At 40.7% G+C, this 17,885-nt stretch overlaps 1 protein-coding gene across 1 annotated transcript in view; it reads left to right on the forward strand.

Annotated features, from left to right (window-relative positions):
• satb2 (SATB homeobox 2) overlaps nt 1-17,109 on the forward strand; it is a 51,193-nt gene extending 34,084 nt beyond the window's left edge. The window contains exons 10-14 of the mRNA XM_054615289.1: nt 416-502; nt 1,209-1,361; nt 3,725-3,919; nt 14,299-14,502; nt 14,603-17,109. Of these exons, the coding sequence (XP_054471264.1) occupies nt 416-502; nt 1,209-1,361; nt 3,725-3,919; nt 14,299-14,502; nt 14,603-15,088 (1,125 nt within the window). The 3' untranslated portion in view covers nt 15,089-17,109. The remainder of the gene's footprint in view (nt 1-415; nt 503-1,208; nt 1,362-3,724; nt 3,920-14,298; nt 14,503-14,602) is intronic.
• The last annotated feature ends 776 nt before the right edge of the window (nt 17,110-17,885 follow it).

Raw genomic sequence — 17,885 nt, forward strand, 5'->3', positions numbered from 1 at the left:
AGTGTTTTTTTGCTGCTTCTTTTTAATGAAAGGCCACATGGAGGATTTTTCTTTAGAGCGCAAAAAATGTTCATCTTCCATTTTCAATATCAATAAAAAGGAGAACAAATTCCATTATACATAAATTATCTTTAAAAAAAAAAACCATTAAATAAATTCACTTTTAACAAAACTGGCAACCTGAGAGGAGTAACTTTGATATATTGAAGAACATATAACAGTGAAGTTTTTCAAATGTAATCTGAGTTGTTTAAAGTAATACATTTTTGTAATCTGGTTATTCCTGACTACATGTTATCCGTCACGACCCAACCCTGCATGTTGTCAGTTGTGCCGTGAGCGTGTTGTTGAGATGTGTTATCATTGTGATCTGATTGTAACGCACCGCGTGTCTTGCGTGTGTGTGTTCGCATAGAAAGTGTGGGAGAGGGGCATGGAGGACCAGATAACCCCTGATACCTGGGCCTCCATCTGGAAGAACAAGACCAAGATCTCCAACTCGGTGAGTAATCTACCATCTTTAACAAAGCACTGACTGCAGCGCGTCCTAAAAAACTAAAACAACTTCCATTTATAATGAAAAAAGCCACTTCAAAGCATCGTAGGAGCATATTGTAAACATAAAGGACATTATGGAGCAGTTGGACATTTCTTTCCATGTGCACAAAACAAGTCAGTGATAAGACGTTCCCTCTGATGTCAGAGGCAGATGCCCATTCATGGCTTTGGGTGAATTTGTTCGCCGCTCTTATTATGTCTATGTAAAATAATCTCAGCATCGTTTACACTGAGGGAATGTAAGCTGGCTGGTCCGTACATGTCTGGACTTCAAACGCTGTGTACACAAGCTCTCTGAGAGCCCAGTGCATGTTCGCTCAAACAGAAACAACAAAGAAAAGACAAAAGAGGAGGACTTAATGACTTTGATCCGTAAACACAATTCATGTGGAGACGTGCGCCGCAGATGTGCAGCCGATGCTCGTACGGGGAAGAACGGGGCCGATCATCAGCTGATAACATTTCCTCATATGTTTACACATGATTTGCTTTAGTGGGCCAAGTGCTTAGTAGTTTTACAATATATATATATACATATAAAAGTCTTTATGATGTTTCCTGTCATCCAAATGTATCTGATCTCCTTGTTAACGTCATTCAAAAGTCCCATAGTGTGTATCTTCATCATCTCGTGGATTCTCTCTTTGCAGCCGAAGCCTTCAGGCCCGGGCCCCGACCTCCCGCTGAAGCTGGAGTCGCTGGTGAGCATCACATCGGGCATCTACGACGAAATTCAGCAGGAGATGAAGAGAGCCAAAGTGTCCCAGGCTCTGTTCGCCAAGGTGGCCGCCAACAAGAGCCAGGTGAGTGGGAGCACTGCAGGGGGGAAAAAAGAAGCATTTTTTACACCACAGTGAGATATTCACTGCACGGTTGAATATCGATATCAAAACAGCTCTGAAAACCACAAAAGTTGGTGCGTTCAGAACCAAAACACACTTCTGCAGAGACCAGAGCTGGAGCGCCGCCACGTTGTGCACAGTCAGTCATCAGCTGTTTCAGCCGTCACCAGGCTCATGATGAACAGCTCTGGACCGGTTTGTTTATTCAGAGCTCTGATAACATGATTTACTGCAGTGCTGGAGATATTTTGATTAACACATTTTTCTTCATTTTTGATTAATTTCTCTAGATACTATACTTCATGTCCTTGTTGTTAATGTTTATGAGTGGACTTTTTAAAGCAAGAATTTTTTTTTTTTAATGTTTTAGCTCCATAATATCCATTAAGAGTCCCCAAACCGAGAGGATTGATTAATTGATTGGGAAATTTATGAATTTATGATGAATTTATGACTTTTTAAATATTAATTTACCAGAAATATTATAGTTAATTTAAATGAGGATATAAAAATATGAGAACCTACATGATCCTAAGATGTAAAAAAAACAAAACAATCCAAGATACATTTCTTGTTTTGACTTTTCTCACAGCAGGGATGCACAGGTGTAATTCATAAAATGTACATTGGCTCTGTTTAAGAACCAGTTAGCTAACAGCTGCTTTCTTTCTTATATATAACTTTATTTTCCAAGTTGTGAGGCACCATTGTGACATTTTACCAAAGTAAATAGGAAAGAGAGAAATAAATTTTTAAAAAAAGGAAAAAAAGGGCACACAACAACTTTAAAAACCACACTGGGAAGGTTAAAAATATTATTACTATTAGCAAAAGTTAAAAAAAAAACATCGAAATAAACAAGCAAATGCATGCTAATAATTTGCTTCCCCATTTCCTTTTCCAACTCCTCCAGATATCTATAAATCCAGTAGCAATATATTAGCAATATAAAGTAGTTATTTTTAAGATTAAGATCTTCATATTTTGTGTTGTGACTTTTCACCCCCACTTTCTACGTTATTCTTCTATTTGGAGTCTCATTGTAAGATTACCTCTGGTTTTATATGTTAAATTCTCCTTGACATCAGAATTCAACAAATTTATAAATAACTCCTTATCCAGCTGTGGGCCCCGAGAAACATCACACCATGCAGCTTCCCTCCTCTGCTGTTTTAAATATGTAAACACGGATTCAAACACCTAATATTTCCTGGAGCACATGCCAATCCCACACGCTCTCTAAACTTGAGGAGACACATGTTTGTCTTAAGGAGAGGTTGTCTGTGACAGGAAACAATAACTCAATGATAGAAAAATATGTGGAAAAATCTAAAACATCTTATATAAATTTATACATAAAGAGAGCAAAACACACAGGAGCGAAATCCCTTCATTTATGGATACAGCCCATTCTAACACGGTGTCTTTGTGTCACCAGGTGTGATCGTGAGAAGGTAAATGTGTAGAGACGTATGCATCGTGTATACAGTACATGCATGATTGTGTGCGGTTTGCGGTTGGCGAGGTCCCTCCAGGTTTGGTGGGTCTGGGGGTGGCTGAGGGGTCACGGCTCAGCGCACCCATCTGCTGCAGCTGGCCACAAGGACGGAGAGGGAGGAGGAGAGAGAGACGATCAGGCTATTAGCGGTGCATGCTGCCCGAGGTGGCTGGTTGAACACAACAGCTGGTGTCACAAACCGAACCAGTCTAGCAGATATAATTGAATCTTCTCCATCTCTCCTCCCCCCCCCCACATCTACACTCACCTCACACACTCTGCACATTTCCAACTTCTTTCAACTCTTTTGCTAATTTTTATCTCCCTACATGCTCACATTTTCCATTGTCTGTGTCTGTTGTTTCTCTTCCTGTATGTCTTTATTCTTCAACTTGTGGTCTTCATCATCCTCATTCTTCACCTGGTGTCATTGCTAGAAGGCGATTGATGTTGATTCTTGGGCTCCACAGCTGGAGAAAGCGAATAAAACGGCTCATAAAACAAGAAATACAAGGATGGTCCACTGTGATATTTTTCTGGAGCAACAAAATCAGTTTATAAGACAGAATAGTCAGACAAGTACACTTAAAGTTAGACGTTTCATAAAAGGTTAGACCCACAGTAAATCAATGGGTCTGAAAAGAGAAGCAAATGCGGAAGTGTCTTAAATTTGCATTCTCTCTAGTGTCCATCAGGGGGCGACTCCTCTGATTGTATAGAAGTCTATGAGAAAATGACTCCTCTCTCCTCCTACTTTCAGCAAGAGAATAAAAAAAGCATTCCTTCAAATCCTCTTCGTTCTTTAACCCCCACCTTCTTTCTCCAGGGCTGGCTGTGTGAGCTGCTCCGGTGGAAGGAGAACCCCAGCCCGGAGAACCGCACCCTGTGGGAGAACCTGTGCACCATCCGGAGGTTCCTGGGGCTGCCGCAGACCGACAGAGACCTCGCCTATGAGGAGGAATCCAGACACCATCACTCTGAGAGGATGCACACCGTCCTCCACCTGCCTCAGGACACACAGGTAAGAACCACACATGTTTACAGCTGGTGTGGACACGCACCCTCATATCTCTGTTTCCAGATGTTTGGAACAACTGGCATCAAAATGCACCTCCGGTTCACGCATTGAAAACAGATTTCCTGCACATCACCTCATCTTACAATATTTACATCCGTTGAAATTGACTGTAAACAACTTTTCGTACTTCACCACCATGTACAAGTATCCTGAAAACTTATTTTTACCAGATTTTCTTGGCCCCTATTCGGAAAAAATCGCCTATTTTCCCGGCTCGGAGCAGTCATTTTCCTTGAGTCTCTACTTGAGTATCCTAGCAACTGGTCCCAGTCAAGAAACAGTCCAACACCTATCTCCAAGTAAAACCGCAACTTATACTTTTTAGTTCTGTCCATCTGTTTCCAGTCTGTGTGGTAAGATAAGCTAACCATCTGTTGTCTGTAGCCTTTTATTTTTCAAAATATGTTCAACAAGTCCTTCATAATAGCACTATTCTTCACCATCCACAAACATAAGCATAAACAGTACATGTACTGACTAAAAACTAGTACTTATCTAAAAGTATTAGCAACAAAATATACCCAAATTACAAAAACTAAAAGTACTCTTTATACATTAATATCCATTACTTCAATGATGCAGCTGGTAAACGTGGGGCTTATTTTAGTAAGTAGCTAGTAATTAAAGGTATCGGTTATGTATAGCAGTAAACATTACAATATTTCCCTCTGAATTGTAGACGAGTAGAAGTATAAAGTAGCAGAAAATGGAAAAAGTATAGTAAATTACCTCAAAAATGTACTTAAGTTGGGTACTTGATTAAATGTACTGAGTTACTTTCCAGAACTGCCCATGATAGCGACGGATAATATTGAACAAACACTTTACAAGTCAGAAAAAATCCAGTAAAAAACAAAACAAAATCCTCTTTATATTCATTGCGTTATGTACCGTTTGATCTTGTTGTGTGTGCACATGTGTTTGTGTGTGTGTGTGTGTGTGTGTGCCCCAGTGGAACAAAGTGTAAACAGAGTTGCTGGGTGGTGTGGCACTGGAGGAAATGCCCCATTAGTTGGCGAGAAGGGAGGCAGAGATCGATGCAGGAAACACAGTGATGTGTTACTGTGACCCTCCCACTCTGACACACACACACACACACACACACACACACACACACACACACACACACACACACACACACTCGACGAGCACACATACACTGAACCCTGTCTGTCTATCTGTCTGTCTGTCTTTATTACTCTCAGGCTGTATAGATAATACCTTATCTGTTATTGATTTTAAGTAGCAGACATCACAGAAATATGACAAAAGAAACACATCTTTTCTCACTATCTGTACACACATTTAGTGTTTTGTTGACAGTATATTGGATGTTTGGAGGTCTTATACACAGTGCCCCAATTATAGGGATCAAACAGTGTTGGTTAAATCAAAATAAACTTTATCTTTTTCCAGTTAATAGCTGATAATAACACTTATTTAGGCCTTGAAAGTAGCAACCTTGACTTTTACTAGAATTTTTTATGACATACTGTACTATGACATTTTATTAACTTTTTTTATAGCATACTATACTGTGACATTTTCTATGACAACTGGCAAACTCTATCTTCTGATGAACATATATGATGATACACATTACATGATAGAAAGCTTCAGAATAGCAACAGAATTGACTTTGAGCAGAGATTGTTTTGTCCAACCTTGTATCTGCTGTGTCATTTTTGAGACTCCCGCCCACTGAATAGTCCAGCAAATACTATATACTATTTTTGTTACAATACATCGTGTCATTCTGGATTAAACAATTGCGAAATAACATATTTATTAGTGACCTTTGGCAGGTGAATGTTCAGTCTTTATCTAAAGCTCAGCTGCAGATTTGAGAGTTATATTTATCTTCTCACCTTTTGCAAGAAAGCAAAAAGGCATATTTCCCCCCCCAAAAAAATCTATTCCTTTAAATCCAATGTGCTGGAGTCCGGAGTGACAAACAACAGAAAATGACTGCATTGTAAAGAGGTCAAAGGTCAGGGTCGGCCCACACAGACTGAATACACCGGTTGAGCCCATGTCTTATGTTTAAAAGTCTGTGTAACCACCATCACAGCTATTATATCCCACACATACCATATGCCATTAAATCAAAACCAGGCCAATGCTTCCCATTTAGCATCTCAACACGAATGCTACGGTGCCGTGTTTCGCGGGCCTCCACCCACCTCCAACTCCACCACCAAACAATTCATATTCTCTCCCTCTTTTTCCATTCAGAGCTCTGTATTAAAGGCTGATGGGAAGACTGGGAGGAAGTGGTGGTGGTGGTGGTGGTGGCACCATTAACACATTCCTCTGCTCCTCTCACACTCTCAGCAACGACGACTAAAAATATAGTATACAATCATAACGGCCCATGTTGTAACCCACCTCGAGAGAGAGAGACTCTGGGAGATGAACTGTGGTGAAACACTGGTGATATATTAATGGGAAATGAGGTGTGTGTGTGTGTGTGTCCGCGTAAATATGTGAGTTGCCGTCTCAGATGAAACCCCCCCACCACCACCACCACCACCAAACCTCAGGCTCCATCCAGCCTGCCACCACAGACCACACATGTGTCCCATCTGCCACACATTGCACCAACACAGCATCTCACACTGATAGTTGGTAACGTGAGCTTCCATCCTTTTGTGTCGTGGACAATAAGAGGGTCTCTAAAAAAAAAACTGAAGCGACCGACCACAGAGATCACATGAAAAATGAATGCGGCGCTGAGATGTAACTGTGCGATTATGTGCGTTCGGGACTGGACTGGATGTACAGTAGCGTGAGCCACTTTTCTGCATCTTGGGAGATCTATTAAGTCTGCAGGTGCTACATGTATGTGTATGTGTGTTTATGTGTGTGTGTGCGTGTCAGTAGCCTCTGCAGCATCACATTTCTCTCATGACTGACGTGGTCCTGGTGCTCGCTCCACGGCTTATTCATACGACTTCAGCAGTTAAGTGCGTCCCACAGCTAATTTGGCAGAGTCTGCCCTTATAAATAATTTCTTTATTGTTTTTTGCTAAATTGATTTCTGCTGCAAGTCAAGGGGTTGTTTATGTATGTGTGTGTGTGTGTGCGTGTGTGTGTGTATATGACCGCTCACCGAGGCTGAGAGCCCAGGAGTGGTGGACTAGAACAAGACGTAACAACCACTGAGCCCCTCCTCCTCCTCCTCCTCCTCTCTTTGTGTGTCACTTCAATCCAAAGGCGCTTTACGGACATACCAAACAAAAGGTGCTTATTGCCAAAGCGGCAACAAATTTCCCCTGTCGACTTCGAGAGAAACCCACCTTTCTTTTTTATCTGATCATCAAGTGTGAGTCATTTAATGTCACACCTCCATAAAGAGACAAGAGGCCCATATTTCTGACCGGTAGAGTCTAGAGATGCACCGACTGATATTTTGCAGATCATACTCACGTGCCTTTTTTAATGTGACAGGTCAAAATGTCTGCTGTTAGCTTCAACATGTGTTGATAGACATTTTCTGTGCAGTTTGTCCATTTATTATGATTTTGGTGGTTTGATCCCTGAGTCACTGAACCAAAAACTGCTCCCAGTGTTCATATAGTATGTGTACTATATGGTGAAAACACATATGTCACTTTGGACAACAATTTGTGACATTTGCTGAAACCTTTGCAACCTGTATGCCTTCAGGAATCAGGGATTTTGAAGCTGAGTTCCAGAGTCAGAGTCAGAGTAGCACACTGTTGGTATTGGATTTGTTAATAATCAGAAACATTAAGAATATTGCAAGACGTTTGAAGGCTACGTCATTTAAAAATGTGATCCAAAACAGAGCAAATCCTTGCTGATTACTACAGAGAAAGTGAAAAAGCACCACAGAACCTCATGTTCTTCTGACAAAACAACATTATAAACTAGATCGGACAACAGGTTCTACACTGGAATCAAAGATACAATTAATTAGAATCAGTAATTATCAATATGAAAAATGGATTGTAGGTCATAAAACATGAAGTTCATCCTCTCTGTCATTTTCATCATTTGCTGCTGTTTCCAAATTATGATTTCATTTATTATACATTTGGGGAAAGTTTGTCACTGCTACAACTATTCAATTGTAGCCTTCATTCATTCACTGCAAGAGGAAGTAGCCGCCTGTCTCTCTCTTCTTCTGTCTCTCCCCCTTTCTCTCCCCCTCCAGTCTTCAGTGCATCCCGGTGGCCTCTCATTCACAGTTGCAGGGTGGAGTTTGGGCTTTTTTGGCAAACCACAATTAAGTTAATTGTTTAATTGCAGATAAATGGAATGAATACCACCCACAGTTTGAATGAAAAAAGAAAAAGCATGCATATACACACAAACAAATATGACCACACACAGAAAACACACAAACACACACACACTTAGCTGCACTCCCAGCTAGCCTCAATAACATGACATGGATACAGTTTCTCATCAAAGAAACATTATTTTACATTAAAAAAAGGAAATGTGCAGTGACTCATCTACTCCCCCAGCCTGGATCCAGTCCTCATGAATCGCAAACACAAACACACTTACTCAAATATACAAGAGTGAGAGAAAGAGACACTTATTATAATACAAGAGTGAGAGAAAGAGACACTTATTATAATACAAGAGTGAGAGAAAGAGACACTTATTATAATACAAGAGTGAGAGAAAGAGACACACTTATTATGATACAAGAGTGAGAGAAAGAGACACACTTATTATAATACAAGAGTGAGAGAAAGAGACACACTTATTATAATACAAGAGTGAGAGAAACAGACTCTTATGATACAAGAGTGAGAGAAAGAGACACTTATTATAATACAAGAGTGAGAGAAAGGGACGGACAGAGAGAGAGACACTTGTTCAAAAGCAAGAGTGAGAGAAAGAGACACACTTATTATAATACAAGAGTGAGAGAAAGAGACAGACTTATTATGATAGAAAGAGTGAGAGAGAGAGACACTTATGAAACAAAATAGAAAGAGTCAAAACAAGAGAAAGAGAGACACTTATTATGATACAAGCGTGAGAGAAAGAGACACACTTGTTCAAAAACAAGAGTGAGAGAAAGAGACACTTATTATGATACAAGAGTGAGAGAAACAGACTCTTATGATACAAGAGTGAGAGAAAGAGACACTTATTATGATACAAGAGTGAGAGAAACAGACTCTTATGATACAAGAGTTATTATGATATAAGAGTGAGAGAGACACTTATTATGATACAAGAGTGAGAGAAAGAGACACACTTGAGAGAAACAGACAGACAGACAGACAGACAGACAGACAGACAGACAGACAGACAGACAGACAGACAGACAGACAGACAGACAGACAGACAGACAGACAGACTTATTCAAACACAAGAGTGAGAGAAAGAGACTGAGGGAGAAAGAGAAAATGGGAAAAACACAGATTAACAGGAAAGGTGAAGTCATGCACAAAACTAACAGAAAAGTGATTTTTCCTTCATTACATATTTATCTCTGTGTTAATGGTGTCTCTGGTGGTCATACACTGCCCACCCCCCCTCCCTCCCACACCACAACACAGAGAGAGAGTTAGGGGCCCTGGAGGACCAGAGCTCATTAAGGAGAAGATGAATATTTCATGTTCTATAATTCTTTCATAGTTCTGAGCCGTAATTCGCCTTGATTTACGTTTAAAAAGAAAAGTTTTTCATTTTACTGCAGTGCACTCACAGCGCTGCCAGGAGAGAGAGAAAGAGAGAGAAAGATGGGGGAGAGAGAAAGAGAGGGGGAGGGAAAGAGTGAGACGGGGAGAAGGAAAATAAGTTTTTCAGGGATATTGGATCATTCCATGAGAAGAGCCGTTCTGTGGTTTTGGGAGAGCGGAGCTGTATTGTGTTGCTCTGAAGTGAAATGTCCTCTCTCCAAAAGTGTAACGGTCAGAGATGGGAGGAGTAAAAAGGGAGGAAAGGAGGGAAGGAGGGAGGTACAAAAATACTGCAAGCTTCTGTTGACGTTTGTACTGATTATTTCTGCAAAAAAAGTAATTTTGTGCAACTTGAAGGAGGATAATTTCTGTCTCTTTAGTCACTTTAAACACCAGTGTTGTTAGCAGCATTTCAAAAAAATGATCAATTACTTTACTTATAGTTAAAAGTACTACCACTACTTAAAGTATTACGTTAAGAATTGTACTTGTGTAAAAGTGTGTCATCAGCTTCATATACTTAAAGGTATTAAAAGTAGTCATTATGCATAAAAAAGGCCCTTTTGGGTGTTAATATATTATATTATTATTATTATCATTATTATTATTATTATTATTATTATTATTATTATTATTATTATTATTATCATTGTTATTATTATTAGTGATGTATTCATCCTAGTTAGTTTAAGTGGAGCTAATTATTACCATTTAATATATTTGATAATTTAGTGTTAAACATTTAATTATCATATTTCATAAGCTCATATGTTTTTTAACAGCAAAGTAATTATAACTGTCAAATAAATGCAGTGGAGTAAAAAGTATAAACTTGCATAAAATGTAAATATTCAGTACAATACTCTGACATTTGATACGTAACATCAGTGTTGAAAAGTAACTAAGTATTTTTACTCAATCAGACAAAAAAAGATGGAGACTGTCCTCATCGGGAAAATGGCAGCATTGATTTTTCCTGCAGTATGTTTACGTTTACTCTTGTGACCATGTGACTTATGAAATTTGTCAAAGCAAAGGAGGAAGGAGCTTAAAGTTATTGTAGCGCCTTAAAAAAGTGTTTGTTCTGGGTTTGTTCTTAGGTCATCTAAGTGTGTGACTTATGGTTACCTCTGTTCTTATGTTATGAATATTCAGTGTTGTCCTTGAACTATGCCCTTGACCTTTACCGGGTGGTTGTTAAACCCAAAGCAAGAACCTCCAACCAAGTAGTTTCAAATCCCCAAACTAAACCAATGAGGTGGCACCTCAGAAAGCAGAGCTTGTCGTGCTTATGGTGGATCAGATGATGGTCATATCGGTCATTTTGGATGGCAGTGATTAACAAACTTTTTTATTATTATTTCGTCTGGAGGAGGCGGTTGTGTTGGTTACATTTCTCTGTAATTATCCCCGGGGTTGTAAATCTACTCTCCATGACATAATGACTAATACTCACTGTTTTTCAAAAATCATATTTACAGAAATGATCAGTTTAATGACTTTCACCTGGAATTTGTGCTCCACAAAGCTAAACCGTAAGGAGACACTGATTAGCCTCGAGTCATCCTGCAACACTGAGTGCTCAAAAAATGCTTCCAGTAAGAAAAAAAGAAAAGCTATTTATTCCATTATTTTTTCACTAGTTTATGACACAATAAAGCGCCAAAATCCACTGAAATATTTATTTATTTATATCAAATTTTCACCCATTCTAAAAAGTTCAGAGACACTTTGTTATATAAACCAAAAATAATAAGTCTCACCTTAACTAATGCCTGTTTTGAAGACATCTGTAAATCAGTACACCACAGATATTGTTTGTTAGAGACGGTAGAGGTCAAAGAGCACAGGGCAAATAAACACAAGAGGTGGAGGGAGGCTAAGCAGTGAGAGGGAGTCGAGGGGAGGGGAGGTGGAGGTGGAGGTGGAGGTAGGAGCTCCTGGCATCCACCAGTTCAGGGCTGATTTTGGATGTGGAGTCATGTTGGCTTGGCAGAGGCCCACTTCATTAGTGTCCTGATGCATTAGACCTGAGGGGGGAGGGGGAGGAGGAGGGGAGAAAGCACAGAGGAAGAGAAGGAAAAGACACTAAAAAGGGAGGAAGAAACGGAAAAAAAAGGTATAAGAAGAGCGTGAGCACGGATGAAAGAGGACGACTTATTTGTAGGAAGACAGATACGAGGCAAAACTCAGCCATGTGTGTTTGGCTCTGCTCACTGACATCATCATTAGTGCATGAGGGAGACCAGACTCCCCATTGTTGAATGCATATGTGTGTGTGTGTGTGTGTGTGTGTGTGTGTGTGTGTGTGTGTGTGTGTGTGTGTGTGTGTGTGTGTGTGTGTGTGTGTGTGTGTGTGTGTGTGTGTGTGTGTGTGTGTGTGGCAATTGATCCAAGAGTCCTTGCTGTCAACCCAAATAAGCACAGAAACGCTGAGGGTCTGTGGGTGGAGGTGGATAGAACGAAGGTTTATTAAGTGTTGCAGTAACTTTGTATGGGAGGATGCTTGTGGCTGTGTGGTCCTCATTAGGGCATATATATATATTTATTTATTTTCTGTCTCTCACTGTCTTTGTTCTTGCTCTCCTCTTACAGTGTTTTCTTAATATCTGAAAACGTCACTTCGCGTGAAAGAAACAGAATATTTTTGAGGGAGGGAGAGTGAAAAAAAATGACCAAAAAAAGGAAAAACATACTGAATTCCTGTAAATTGGTCATTCCGCCCCCCCCACCCTCTCCCTCTCTTCTCCTGAAAATAAAGCCCCTGCGAATAAAAAAAAAAAAATCGCAGGGATTTCATGGTCTGGCCTGCCCTGCAGTATTATTTAAGTAATACCCTGTTATTATTGAAGAGGAGGGAGAGAGAAAAGGCGAATGACTATTATCTTTATGTGGGTCCTTTAATTTTAATGCGCCACAGATTTATAGCTGGGCATTCCAGTGGGGAGGCCCCTCCCTGCTCTTAAAGCGAGCGGGCGGGACACGACCACAGCGCTCTCACAAACAGCCACTACCTCCTGACAAACAACCAAAAGTCCCCACTTTCCCTCCCAACACTTCATTGCTGTCAAACGGCCTTCACTCTGGTCCTGACAGACGGAGGACCCCCCATCTCTGACAGCGAGAGCTCCACCCGTCAGAGTAACAAACACATATCTTCCCCTACCCTCATGCATCCATTTATACTCTTTTAACGCCTCTATAGTCCTTCTCACATGTGCTTTTCTAAAAAAAAAAAATCCTGTTTATAAATCTTGCTGAAAACTATCATTAGCTAGATTACTGAAAAAAGTAGTGTAAACATTTATCATCTGCTTCAGCAGCGGCAGTAAAAATAAACATTTTTTCATCCAGAGGCTTCTCAGTCTGTATAAAATATACACCCTAAAATAATATGAACATTGAAAATGGGTACTTTAATTCAGTAAAGGACAAAGACTATTTGAATGTTTTATGAACATTGTTTCTCTAAGACTGCATCTATACAACAAAATTTGATGTGCAGTAATGTTATAAATGAATAAAAGCTATTTTTGACAAACGCTGATCGAAACCAGCAGAATGAGCAATTTACAATTAAGGTCCAAATATATAGAATGTATAGAATATATTGGTTGACCTAAGATGATTATTATATTATATGATTATTCAGTTTCTATTGTTACAAGAAAGTCTTATAACTATGTGTCTAAACAAACAAAAATGCTGAGTGGAGTTCCTCAGGGATCGATTCTGGAGCCTTTTCAGTTCAAACCTAGTTGCACAAATTAGTTTATTATAACTATGCAGATGATACTCAATTATACATCCCTGTAGTCATCCCTGTAGTCACTTCATGACTGTAGTCATGAAGTCTCAAAGCTAAAGAAACAGACCCGAGCAAATCAACTCATTCAATGTGCCTACGTTTTGTGCAGTTAAAAAAAGATCAACCTGCAATAAACCTACAGATGATTTATGTAATTTATTATTTTTACAATTTTCATGACTTTGTGTAACATTTTAAATTTACTTTTTTGCGTGCATTCTGTCTTCTGAAACTTTACCCACACTCTTGCAACAGTGTTCATTTAATACATAAACAGTTTCATTGATTTGGGCAACTTTTCCTCCATATATTTAACAATTTTCTTCTCTTCTAGAGGCACAGCAGCTTTTACAGACATAATCTCAGCACTAATCCAAAACAATTACTTGTCTTCGTCCTCTGTCTTCCCCTCTACTCTCTGTCCCTCTGAGGTGTTGAGTCGGCTGGTTAAATAGTGATGATTGGGTGTCAAAAGTTTGTAAATGAGAGACTTTCTGAAGGCTGGTTGCCGTTTTACTGGCACTACTCCTACACACATTAGGTCAAAGGTATAACTGGACACTCGGCAGTTTTGAATGCCAGCGTTGGAGCCGGTTAATAGACCGTGATGCTCCGTGAGCTGTGAAACACTTGTTCCCACCCTGTGCAGCCCTGGCTACTGTGTGCTGGAGGCGGGGGAAGGGTTACTCCCGGGACGTGTTGCATCATACACGGTTACTGTCAGAAACAGATTATACTCCAGACGTATGTTAACAAAACGTTGTCACACAAATGCATCAACTTTGAAATGAATTCCTGCTGCAGTCTTGATCAGGGGTCACTGTGCCCCGTTAATCAATCAGCTCTTCTGTCTTTCTCGTCAGGTGCACCACAGGCCACCCCCGACCCCGATGAAGGAGCACCGGCTGTCTCCGATGCGTGAGGAGCAGTTGTCATCTGGCCCCGTGAATGAGGAGGGGTCGCAGAATATGGGAACAGGTGGCGGCATCCCACCTGGCTCCATCGGCGGCGCTGGAAGCAACAAGAAGCCACGATCACGCACTAAGGTACGATAAGTTGTACTACTCGCTCTCATCATCAGGACCCATGAAAGCATTATTTTAGCATTTCGGCTTTTAATTCACGTTCTCTTTCTGTCTATTCTAGATTTCCTTGGAGGCGTTGGGCATCCTTCAGAGCTTCATCCAGGACGTGGGTCTGTACCCAGACCAGGAGGCCATCCACACCCTGTCGGCGCAGCTCGACCTGCCCAAGCACACCATCATCAAATTCTTCCAGAACCAGCGTTACCACGTCAAGCACCACGGCCGCCTCAAGGAGCTGTGCGAGGGAGCCGCCGCCAGCGGGGGCGTGGACGTCAGCGAGTACAGAGAAGAGGAGCTGCTCTCGGGGTCCGAGGACCCGGAGTCCAGCGAGGACGGCGCCGAGGAGATCTACCAGTCTGCAGAGGGGAATGGGGTGAGCACGCCGGGGCAGAACCAGCCGCCGGCGTCCTCCAACTCAAACCAGTCGTCCTCAGGGAGCAACATGGCTCCGGATGACAAGGACAAAGGGCACGGCCGGCCTGGTGGACCTCTGGGCTCCGGGAGCTCCTCATCCAGTCCCAGAGAGCAGGCCGAGTACCAGAGGTAGAGACTGATTCACAGGGAGGGGAGGAACGAGAGAGAGAGAGAGAGAGGGAGAGAAAACAAGATAAAGAGAAGCGAGGAACTGGTCATGAATTGACGGGAGGTGAACGTCAGGAAACCATCAGGAAGTGAAATACTTTTCATCGCCCAGACGACCAGACAGACTCTTATAGTGACAGACATCTGTCAACACCTGATGTGTGCAGTGAAATTACCTCAGCGCAAAAAAGACGGTTGTTTAACTGTGAAAGAAAGTTCCCCCCCCCCAAAATAAACATTTAAATAAATCACTCTGAAACTCTCATTAACAGATAAACTATTGCTGCTCATGTCTCCAATTTAAAAACACAAAGTGTCGACAACCGAATTTTCTTTTGATCAGCCAATCGGCAAAAAAAAAAAAGACACTCCAAGGAGGCGGGATTTCATCAAAATGGTTCCTGTTCCTCCTCTCTGAAGTCCGAGCACAGTCACGTTAGACGTTCTCCCTTCATTCTGGGTTGAATTCACCCCTCTGAGAGACATTTAGAGACTGGATCTCAGAGGTGGGGGGGCCTTTTTGAGACCTCTACAATCCTGTAAATCCTCAGGACGCACACTGATGTTGCTAACGCTGTCGCCTGCCTGAGAACGTGGGACGTACGTCACTCGCTTTTCATCAACTGGCTTCGTTTCTTCGACCACAACCTGCCGTCACCTCACCGTCACTCTCCAGAATCACTACCAGTCCAATCTAGCACTTACTGTTTTACAAAGACACTGATATATTTGTGGATGTGATGAACTCTCGCCTCCCTCCGTCTCTCCTCTCAAGTCTGACTAAAACAGCGTGAGGTTTTTAAAAAAACTCGACAGTGGACAGTTTGGCCGGAGGACAGCGAGCCGACGTCAAGAGGAAGTGGCGCGGAGGGACACTCGAGGTGCGTTTTGTGGCGAGAAAAACGTCAAGAAAGGGAAGGACAGAGCGGAGATTCAGCCACCAAACAATCAGTCACTTTATGTGCGGTAGTCCACCCCTCTTCCACTCTTCCTCTCCTCTCTCCATCTCACTCTCTCCCCACTCTTTTCCCTCTCTCTAATTGGTGCCCACGGTCTTGTGTTTCACCACACCTACCCGCACTTAAACTTCACCAAACCCTATTTATTGCTATCTTTATCCATGATTATTATTATCATTATTGTTATTATTGTTGTTATTATGGTTAGAATTGCTGTCATCGCGTGCTATTTTTAGTTTTCTTTTATTTCCATTGGGGTTTTAAATATCGTTTTTTCAAGAACTGGGCGGTGGTTTGGGAAACAAGAGACATTAAGAGGCGCTCTGCCCTAAAAAAAGAAGAGGAAGAAAGGAGCAGAGAGTGAAAGAAAAAGAAAAAAGAAGCAGTTACTGAGTGTTATTTGTAAAAAAAAAAAAAAAAGTCTTGTCATGTCGTATTATGCCATTTTTATAGCTCTGTTTCCCAAAAATAGTAAATGAGAGAAATAGTTAAATAAGAAAGCAAAACTCTGCTATTTTGCCACAGTTGATGACAATCTACTTTTTTGAGCCATTAAAGAAAATGTGGCAGGTTTGACTCTGTTCTTCACTTTTGATGTCTGTAAATACCCGACACGGGATAAATTGTTATTGATATACTTTTATTTTTTTGCGGAGTGACTTTAAGTGTTTGAGCCAGTTTGGAGTATCAGAAAAGTTTTTTTTTTGTGGTTTTCTTAACTCATTTCATTGTACCAGGAAAATTCAATCACAGGAGTATTTAAAAGAATTCAAAGTTTTTTTGTTTTTTTTTGCTTGGTGTCAGTTGTGTATACAAGTATACAGTATGTTGATATAAAAAAAATATTTCTGAGAACGGATAGTGTCCTCGTTGTTTGACTATCCTGATCGGCTGCTACGCTCAAACACAGATGACCTGCCTTTTAATGATGATGTCGACTCCGATCGCTCCGTATGATGATATTGTGCTTTTCTGTATGACAGGAATCAGGGTTAGACACAAATGCAGTTCCAATGAAATATTAGTTCATCCAGCGTTGAAGTGAATTAAAATTTGTGAATTCAAAAAAAATCGTCTTGTTTTTATTTCGAGAATATCATTTTTGTATGGATCCTCACACTTATGCACAAAGACACACACATTGTAACCAAGCCTATCAATTAGTAGTCAAAGTGACAGTAATTCAAACAGAAAGTCTCTGCTGGCCCACATGATTAGAGCAACTGGAAGCAGAAGACTCCCAGTTCACCCAGTTCATCTAAAACAATGACCTTGTCTTGAAAAGAACCCAACAACCAAATTATGAAAATGCAAAGTAGAATGTGGCCCCAAGGAGCAGTGTATATATGTGTATATACAAGTTTTGGATGGATGTCAAAGTTAATTGCACATAGCGGTCTAGAGGCCTTTAAGCAGTGAGACGAATAAAAGTCACAAAAATACAAAATACTTCAAAAGTATGCATACTGGCAATGATGTAAATAGTTTTGCAGTAGTCTGTTCTCTTAGTGAATTAGTCTGAGTGAATTTGAGTTCTCTATGGTAAACAGTTTCGCGTGCTATTTTGTCTAGGGCTTTTATTGTGAAAGGTAAAAATAAAACGGTTCTGTAAAAATATATTGACGTGCAAATGAATCAAAACCAAATACGCCCCTGGTGTGTACAGGCCTTAATTCTGGTGTACAAAACTGACTTAAATAAATTTGGAGCGTCTTGCTAGCCGAATGGTTTTAGTTCAGTATTTGACCTTTGAACCTGCTTGTCAGAGTATCTCTCTCTTCTGCATCTTCTATAACAACTATC

Source organism: Anoplopoma fimbria, chromosome 16 (genome assembly GCF_027596085.1).
Source record: "Anoplopoma fimbria isolate UVic2021 breed Golden Eagle Sablefish chromosome 16, Afim_UVic_2022, whole genome shotgun sequence".
In the NCBI taxonomy this organism is placed as follows: Eukaryota; Metazoa; Chordata; class Actinopteri; order Perciformes; family Anoplopomatidae; genus Anoplopoma; species Anoplopoma fimbria.